Raw genomic sequence first — 9,220 nt, 5'->3', positions numbered from 1 at the left:
CTTGCCCAAGTCCTCATAGCTAATGAGAGACAGAGCTAGGGTGCAGCCCAGGTCCCATTTAAGAAGGGGGTTGGTGGGAAGTGGGGTGGGAAGTGGAGGGGCTGAGCATGTGGGAGAGACCCCACAAGGCTGCAGAAGGGCATGAGACCCAGGGGTCCCGGCCAGGCCTGGGCTGGGTAATGAGCAGGCGTTGCAGACAACAGAACAGGGTCACAGACAAGGGTTCCGGGCCCCCGAAGACCAACCTGACAAAGGAGAGCTCAGAGTTGTTTCTGGGGATGGCTATGCCAGGGTCCCCAAGGCCTCAGGACGGGCAGAAAATCCCAGATGCAAGGGTGTTTTCCCAGGGGCTTCTTTGCTCCTGTTCCTCTTCCCAGCCCCTCGTGGGCCCCTTGCCTGGCTTTGAGCCCTAGGAAGCCATCTCCTTCCTGGGCTGAGCAGTCGCTGACTCCTCAGCCAGCCAAGTCCAGGTCCTTGGGGTGCGGGCAGTGTGTTTGGTGCTGTGGCAGGGGAGCCCGGCTGTGGGAGCCCGCTGTCTCGAGGAGGGTTCGTGTGAGTGAGCTGAGGCGCTGGGGCCAGGACTCACTCACACAGGCAGGAGGACGCGGGTGTGGTAGGGACACCCAGCGACCAGCTCACAGGTTCAGGGAGCCTGGGCTCTCTCGCAGGAGGGGAAGTGGGGAGGGAAAGCATGAGGCTTATAACAGAAAAGGAAGGTTGCCCCAGAAAGAAGAGCGGCCACCTCCCTGTGCCCCCCTGGCCTCAGAGCCCCACCACAGTCTGCATGGAGACAGCAGCTGCAGTCCTGGTGCGAAGTGGCTCAGAGGGCAGTCTGCAGCGGGTCCTTGGGGGGCAGAGTCAGGATGAATGGACAGAGGACCCCTTTACTCCCCAGGGGAAAGGGCTGCAGCTCCTTGGCCTGGAACTGGGCAGTCCCCTCGGAGACCGTGAAGGTGGCGGTGACCTGGTGGTTGAGGCAGTAGATGGTGCTGCCCAGCACGGTGCAGCGGAGCGGGACCGGGTCCGGCAGGGGCAGGGGGGCGGCTCGGCTCCAGGAGCCCGTCACCGTGTTGTAGCGCATGACGGCAGCACCCACGCCACGCAGCAGGTCGAAGCGGTAGAGGAAGCCCCCCAGTGCCACCATGTCGCTGGAACGCCTGTGGCTGGCGCTGTAGGGGCACTCGTCCCACGCGTCCTTCGCGGGGCTGTACCTGAGCAGGCGGTAGAAGAGGTGGCCCCCGGTGACGTAGATGTCGCCACGGCAGGCCACGGCCTCGTGTGCCACAGGGAAGGTGCCCGCGGGGAGGGGCGCACGCGAGGCCCAGGTGTCTGTGCGGGGGTCGTAGCACTCCATGCTGTACAGGCACTCGCCCCCAATGGCGTAGAGCAGTCCATCCAGGGCCACCAGTTTGAGCTGGGCCCGGGCCTGCTGCATGGGCCGCACCTGGCTCCAGATGTTGGTCAGCGGGTTGTAGCAGAAGACCTCATTGGAACAGACGGCCTTGGCACCAGAGCCGCGGATGCCGCCCGCCAGGAACAGGTAGTTGTACATGGTGCAGAGACCGCAGCCCCGCAGCGGGACCTCCTCCGGCACCTGGGTCAGGAGCCGCCAGGTGTTCTCCTGGGGGTTGAACACGTGCAGGTGCGATGGGGGAGGTAGGGGCGCAGGACCGGCGGCAGGAGCCTCCTCCATGTGAGGGCCCCCTGTGAGCCCTGAGCGGTTCACCTGGTAGAGGCTGGGCAGCACGAGGACCCCCAGCACGGCCTGGCCCCGGCCAGTCCGAAGGCTCAGGATGCGCTCTCGGTCGGTCCCACTCAGCTGCCGGTAGAGGTTCGGGTCCCCCAGCACGTGCAGCAGATTGTCACTCATCAAGGCATAGGTCTCCTGGGCCAGGCCAGTCTTCCCGTGCCGCTGGGCAAAAGCTAGTACATCGAGGCAGCTGCCCAGGTCTAGCCGCCGCTGCAGAGTTGCTGCCAAGGCAGCCTCCCGGGCCAGGGAGCTGGGCTTCCGGGGCCCCTCCACCACCCCCCAGCTCCCAGGCTTCTGCAGAAACACCATGAGCTTGCGGGCCTCTTTCTGTTTCTCCGTGAGGACACCCCTGCTGCTTACAGGGCTGGGCCTCTCCCCTGGCACCTCTCCTGGGGCCGCCTGGCTGACCTTCTGCTCAGAGCTCTTGGAGGTTTCCATTTCGCACATGCTGCGTTTCCGAGGCCTGGGGACAGGCTGTGGGTCTGCCCTGGCAGTGGGGGGCGGTGCAGGCCCAGGCTTCATCTTCTCAGGCAGCCGTGATGGGGCCCTGGGCACTGCAGCCTCGTTTGTCTCGGAGCTTCTCTGCTGTGGCTGACATCCAGCCTCAGCCAGGCCCCCTGTGCCTGCCCCTGTGGCCATCTCAGCTGGGGAGTCCTGCCCGTCCTTGAGACCCGGAGTGGCCCTTTCAGAGGGAGAACCAGGCTCCACGTTCTCCAAGGCTGTGGGAGTGCTGGGCTCTCTAGAGCTCTCCCGAGCTGCCCTTTGGGCTGTCCCTTGAGGCTTCTCTTGCCTGGGGAAGGGGTGACTCCTAAGAACCATTGAAATAAGGTTTCCCCAGCTAGTTGAGATCTGCCCCTCCTGGTTGCCCTTGCAGATAGCCACACTAGGCTCCTGACATGCAGGCATTGACTTACCAGTAGGGGCAGGGGTTGCGGCTAGGGCTGGGGCTGGGGCTGGGGTTGCAGCTGGGACTGGGGCTACAGGTGGAGAAGGAGCTGGGGCAGGGGCTGGGGCAGGAGCTGGGGCCGTGGCTCGGACTGGGGCCGAGGTTGTGGCTGAGGCTGCAGCTGGGGCTGGGGCCAAAGTTGGGGCTGGGGCTGGGGCTGGGGCCAAAGTTGGGGCTGGGGCTCCGGCTGGGGCTGGGGCAGGACCTGGAGCTGGGGCAGGAGCTGGGGATGGGGCTGGGGCCGGGGCTGCAGCTGGGGCCGTGGCTCGGACTGGGGCCGAAGTTGTGGCTGAGGCTGCGGCTGGGGCTGGGGCTGGTGCTGAAGTAGTGACTGAGACTACAGCTGGGGCTGAGGATGTAGCTGAGGCTGGGGGTGCAGTTGGTACTGGGGCTGCAGCTGGGGCTGGGGAAGCAGTTGGTACTGGGGCTGCGGCTGGGGCTGGGGCTGAGGCTGGGGCTGGGGCTGCAGCTGAGGCTGGGGCTGCAGCTGGGGCTGGAGAAGCAGTTGGTACTGGGGCTGCAGCTGGGGCTGGGGAAGCAGTTGGTACTGGGGCTGCGGCTGGGGCTGGGGAAGCAGTTGGTACTGGGGCTGCGGCTGGGGCTGGGGCTGCAGTTGGTACTGGGGCTGCGGCTGGGGCTGGGGCTGCAGTTGGTACTGGGGCTGCGGCTGGGGCTGGGGCTGCAGTTGGTACTGGGGCTGCGGCTGGGGCTGGGGCTGGCTGCAGTTGGTACTGGGGCTGCGGCTGGGGCTGGGGCTGCAGTTGGTACTGGGGCTGCGGCTGGGGCTGGGGCTGCAGTTGGTACTGGGGCTGCGGCTGGGGCTGGGGCTGCAGTTGGTACTGGGGCTGCGGCTGGGGCTGGGGCTGCAGTTGGTACTGGGGCTGCGGCTGGGGCTGCGGCTGGGGCTGGGGCTGCAGTTGGTACTGGGGCTGCGGCTGGGGCTGGGGCTGCAGTTGGTACTGGGGCTGCGGCTGGGGCTGGGGCTGCAGTTGGTACTGGGGCTGCGGCTGGGGCTGGGGAAGCAGTTGGTACTGGGGCTGCGGCTGGGGCTGGGGCTGCAGTTGGTACTGGGGCTGCGGCTGGGGCTGGGGCTGCAGTTGGTACTGGGGCTGCGGCTGGGGCTGGGGCTGCAGCTGGGGATGCAATTGGGGCTGGGGCTATAGCTGGGGCTATAGCTGGGGCTGCAGCTGGAGCTGAGTCTGCAGGTAAGAGGTCTCGGTGGGGATGTGCTTCTGTTGAGTTAGCTGAAGGTGAGGTGGACTTACTGGTGCATAGGGGGGTGGTGACTGAAGGTGATGGACAGGGGGCACAGCTGAGGCTGTCTGTAGCTGGCTTCCCTGTGTCCAGACTGCCAGCACCCTGCCCTCTGCTCAGTGCCCCCTGGCCTCGCTGCGATCCTCCCCCTTTCCCAACACTGTGAGCCTCTTGCTTTTCTGTGCTGCCTGGCCCTGAGCTAAAGAAAGAGTGGTCTCCAGAGGCCCCAGCCTTTTCCATGATGGAGGCCACTGTGGTCTCCTGTCCTTGGAACAAGAGTGGGCGTCCCCACTGCTGCTCCTCTGGCCGTGGGCCCACGGAGCCTGAGGTCTGGTTGAAGCTCCTGGTGACAAGGACCTCCCTCCTTGCCCAGGGCCAGCCTTCCTCTGAGGGTGGGGACCCCTGAAACTCCCTGGGGGCCCCAGGCCCAACCTCACTGCTTTCACCAGCTTTGGCCCCTGAATCCAGAGCTAAAACTGGGGCTGGTTGGGGGCCACTTTTCCTGCATCCCCTCTCTGAGCCATCTGCCAGGCGCCCGGTCTGCACAGAGTCTGGTGGGGGCAGCTCCTGGGGATGAGGGGGCCTCTGGGCACCTGCAGAGAGGCTGCTGGCTGCATCCACGGCATCCCACACACTCACCACAGTGCCCAGGCGTAGGGGGTCCAGTTTTGGGGAGCGGCAGGCTCTATCTCCTGAGCTGTCGCCCACTTGCCACCGCCGACTGCCTGAACCTCTCCCCGTTGAGCGGGGCGGCCCCACTCCTTGTTTCCAGGAGCTGGTGTCCTGTTCCACCGTGTGGGCTGGGGCCTGGTGAGCCAGCGCCTTGGCGTGGGTGCCTCCTGCCTCCACCGGTACCTCCACTTCGCTGTCTGGACTCCGGGGAGTGAAGTGTATCAGGAGAGGGGCAGGCGTCCCCCCTACTTTTCTCCTACCCAGGAGGGCAGCGCCTGGGCTGAGGTGCTCCTTTGCTTCGCCTCGGGGGACTTCTGGGGTAGAGTTACCCTGCTGCTGTCCCAGGGCCCCCGCACCGGCCACCTCGCCAGGTGTCTTGAGTGGAGGTGCAGCTGTGGTGGTCAGATCTCCACTTCCCGGGGGCTGGTGGTCCCAGATGCCTGCTGCAGCTGGACTCCCCTGGCTGAGTCCCGGAGGGTCTGGCTTCCTCAGCCCTGAGTTATGTCCCTCGACGCCACCACTGACCTTGGCTTTTGGAGGCAGGGCTGGCCCGGCTCCTCCTGCCGGAGAAGGCTGCGCTCGGGGGCCTGTGGACTCGGGGCCTGCTGCCTCCTGGTCCTGCCCAGAGCCGAACCAGTGCAAGGCCAGCGCCGTGGCAGCCACCACAGCCAGCGCCAGCAGGGTGAGCACAGCACTGTCCCAGTCATCGTCCCCGTCCCCGTCCCAGCCCCAGCCCCAGCTGGAGCCACCAGGCTCTGAGGCACCCTGGATCATGGTGCTGGGCTGCAAACCCGGCGTGAGGAGCCAGGGCATCCGGCAGGCTTGTGCGCACCGCGTGCAAGCCTGCCCTGCACCCGGACCGTCTGCGCAGGTGGCATCAGGGTTGCGCCCCGCCCAGAGGGTTGCCCAGTTAAGGTGGACCTGTGCCGGGGGCCTGTCGCTCGTCCTGGCCCAGGAAGAGGTGGCTCTCTGTGCCTGTACCCAGGGCTGGGGGTTTGTCAGTAGGGCCGAGCTGCAGCTATCAGAAGACAATCTGCAACAGCTCCAGGAACTTGGGGGGCCTCTCCAGGACCCCCACCCAGCTCCTGGCACCCCATGCCATAGGCTCCAGTGGCAAATGGCAGTGTACCTCAACACTGTTCCGGCACCCCGGCCAACCTGCTTCTGCCTAACAGACCCTCACACCCCAAACTCCACCCACTCCCCGGGGTCCCTCCTCTGTGCCTGGGTCCAGCCTGGGGGGAAGAGGGGCTCTGGCGGGGAAGAGTTACCCTTAGGGAGATGGTATCTGCAGCGTTAGCAACATGATGCAGCCCCGATACAGTTACCAGAAACTCAAGAAGACGATCCCTCTGAGGGCCAGTGGGGGGGTGGGGGGCCTTCACCTGAGCCAGGCCTGCAGACTAAGGAGAGAGGAGGACGCAGGTGCAGACACCGAGCGCTGTCCAGCACGGAGGGGGCTGCTTGACAGGTGCGCCCTCCACAGGTGTGCGGAGGGGCCCGGCCACCGCTCTCTCCGGGAGATAGCAGGGGGCTGGGAGGGTCAAGGCTGAGCCCCTTACCCTCTCCCACGCCAGCCAGCCTCTGGGCGGTCTCCTACCTGAGTTCAACAGAGATGAAATAGTTTTTAAAAGCCACTCTCTAAGTTGTCAAGAGGGGAAAAAGAAGTTGTATTTCCCTATTTATTGGCCTGGCTTGTTACAGCCCAGCTGGCCTTTCCGGAGCCTCCTGGGCCACCCACTGCACCTTTGGCGCCCTGACTGCCCAGCTGCCCCGCCCCCGCCCTGCAGAGCTCTGTGTCAGCCGCACCCGCGTGCTCTCTCCTGCTCCCCGCAGCCAGCCCGGGTCCTTCAGGAACCTTCCTCCGGCCCTCGGCATTCTGTCAGCCTGACTTCCGGCTGTCCCATCTCAACCCCCCCCTCCCCTCATCTGCGCCCAGTCGCTCCACTCCCACCTCCTCTGGGGGACCTGAGCCCCTCGAGGGCTGGCCGGCAGGGAGGGCCCGTGGGCCGGCATCTGCCTCCCCCTGAGCCTGGGGATCAGCTTTGTCTGCTCATATGCGTCTCACTTAACTGATCTCAGGAGTAACTCTTGGGACAGGTGCCAGGTGGGGCCCAGGCGTGAAAAGGAGACTGAAGTCCCTGGTACGAAGCAGGGCCCCCCACAGCATGTACTTGTCCCTTCCTCTGGGACACGGACTTCTCCCTGACGCAGCAGCGAGGAGACGGCCAAGGAGCGTCCCTGGCACCCAGCCTGGGCTCTGCTGAGCCTCAGGTGTGTCGGTTGTCTCATGGCTCCCCGAGCAGATCAGGTGACAGACAGAGGGTGGGGAGGGGGCCCGTGCCTTAAGGTGGACCTCAGGTTGGGGGTGGGCTTTGTGGACGCTGCCCTCGACCTCCTTCCCAGGCTCTGCTGCCTCTTGGTTCGGTGTGGGACCCGATACCTTGAGGGGTGCAGAGGACACCCCGCATGCACCCTCTGGGCCATGCCGTGCCCCATCGGCTTCCAAAGACCTGGGCGTTGCTCTGAGCTGCAGGTTGCTTCAGAGAACAGGACAAGTGTCCACCGAGCAGTACCTCTGGCCGCCTGGCGGAGAGGAACTGAGCCCAGGAAATCATCCCGACCAACTTCCCAAGGGGCCGAGGGCTGCGGTGGGTCCTAGGCACACACAGGCGACCCAGGAGGGCCTGGTCCCGTCCTCCATGGAAAGAAAACACTTCCCTTTGTCAAGTCCAGATCGGGGGTGAAGCTCTGCCCTGTGCGGGGGCTGTTGGGAAGGTGACCAAGGACATTCGCCCTTCCTGAGCCGTGGGAGGTTGCCCCCTAACCTTCCAGACAGTAAATGCGCCTCTGGCAAGGGGCCGGGACTTCAGCAGCACATCAGTCATTGCTCTTGTTGTGCTGTGATAGCATAGATTCCGCAAATCCCTTCAAGGTTAGTCAAGAAAACAGGTCCCCAGCAGGTCTGACTGTTGGTAGCCTCCTAGGAGCTCCTTCTCCAACCACCTGCTGAGCGGGAACCCTGCCACCACCTGCACAAGGAGTGAGGAGGGTCTGCACCTGGGTGGGGACGTGAGCGAAACAAGAATGAGGCTGTCTCCACCTGCCAGCAACTCTCCGCACCTGCGTGTGAGAGCCCTAAAGGGGGAGCACGTCCGTGCGGCCCCTGGTCCTGGGCCCTGCCCGCAGGAGCCCCCCACAACCTGGTCATTGAGCCCCAGCAAAGCTAGCAGTGCCCTAGTCACCACCATTGACTTTCTGAAACGTTTACTGGAGGAAAAGCATAGTGAAATGAAGACATAATTCCAAGATAAATACAGTGGACAGCTAATATGCATAAGATCGTACAGAACAGCAAACCCCATCACATGTAGGGTTTCTCCATAATTGGAATTGTTTAAGCAAGAGATACTGTATAATACTGTGTAATGATACACAATAAAGAATATGTAGCCCTATTCATGTTAGGAGCATATATGTATTTTTATGTAGAAATAAATCTAGAATAATATTTGAGGCTTAGAAAATATAAACCCCATATTTTATAATTACACCCAACATACCTTGTAAGGAATTAATCTAATGTGGGGAAAGGTGTATGCAAAACAAAAAGTTATTTAAAAAAAAGAAAATACAATATGATTTATAATGAAAAAATGTAAGTATTCAACAGTATGGGAATGATGAAGAAAACATTCACATGACTTTAAAATGTGGTACTGAAAAACTTAAATAATGATTGATAAAGTGGCTGTGAAGTTTAATACAAATATTCATGAGGGGCCTAGTGTCCCGAATGTATAAAGAACTCACAACTCAACAACAAAAACACACAACCCACATTTTTTAATGGGCAAGGACTTGAACAGGCATTTCGTGAAAGAAACTATATTAATGACCAGTAAGCACATGAAAAGATGCCCCACATCATTCCTTGTTAGGGAAACGCAGCCTAAACCACGAAGTCCCACTTCACAGCCACCGAGACAGCTGCAGAGGAAAGAGCTCGTCACAGTGCTGGGGCTGTGCAGACGACCTCTCGCACACGGCTGGGGGAATGTGAAGCAATCCAGCCACTGTGGAACACGGTGTGGAAAGTCCCCAGAAAGCCAAACACAGAATTATCATGTGACCCAGCAATTTAGGACGTATAGCCAAAAGAACTGAAAACAGGAACTCAAATGTGCATACGTACACACTGTCATAGCTCTGTGCACAACAGCCAGAACAAATGTCCGTAGACAGACGGACAAACTGCAGTATGCACATACACTGGATGAGCCGTGGATTGTGCTAAGTGCAATAAGCCAGACACAGAAGGACCCACATTGTACAAGTTCACTTAAATGAGGCACCTACAGCAGGCAAATGCCCAGAGACAAGCAGCAGATTCGAGGTCATCGGGCCCCGGGGGAGAGGGGGGAGCTGCTATTCAGCAGGTGCGGAGTTTACTTTGGGGAGATGGAAAAGCTCTGGGTACGTACAGACAGTGGTGATCACGCGTCACACTGGGAATGGGTTCTGTGCCACTGAGCTGCACCCTTACAAACGGTTGAAATGATGCCTATTGTCACACAGTCCTCCAACTGCCTTTATTC

General features: G+C 61.7%; 1 protein-coding gene across 1 annotated transcript; it reads right to left on the bottom strand.

The window, feature by feature from the left end:
- Positions 1-717: 717 nt before the first annotated feature.
- Positions 718-2,694, bottom strand: KLHDC7B (kelch domain containing 7B). Its single transcript, XM_028533290.2, has one exon. It carries the CDS (start codon positions 2,654-2,656, stop codon positions 821-823), a length of 1,836 nt encoding a protein of 611 aa, XP_028389091.2. The 5' UTR covers positions 2,657-2,694; the 3' UTR covers positions 718-820.
- Positions 2,695-9,220: the final 6,526 nt, after the last annotated feature.

This window comes from Phyllostomus discolor, chromosome 2 (genome assembly GCF_004126475.2).
Source record: "Phyllostomus discolor isolate MPI-MPIP mPhyDis1 chromosome 2, mPhyDis1.pri.v3, whole genome shotgun sequence".
NCBI classification, from domain to species: domain Eukaryota; kingdom Metazoa; phylum Chordata; class Mammalia; order Chiroptera; family Phyllostomidae; genus Phyllostomus; species Phyllostomus discolor.
Note: the sequence above shows the minus strand (reverse complement) of the source record. Positions and strands in the feature narration are given on the sequence as shown.

What these genes read in the sequence shown, in the direction of transcription:
- KLHDC7B (XM_028533290.2), bottom strand. Translation starts at nt 2,656, where the DNA reads ATGCCTGCATGTCAGGAGCCTAGTGTGGCTATCTGCAAGGGCAACCAG.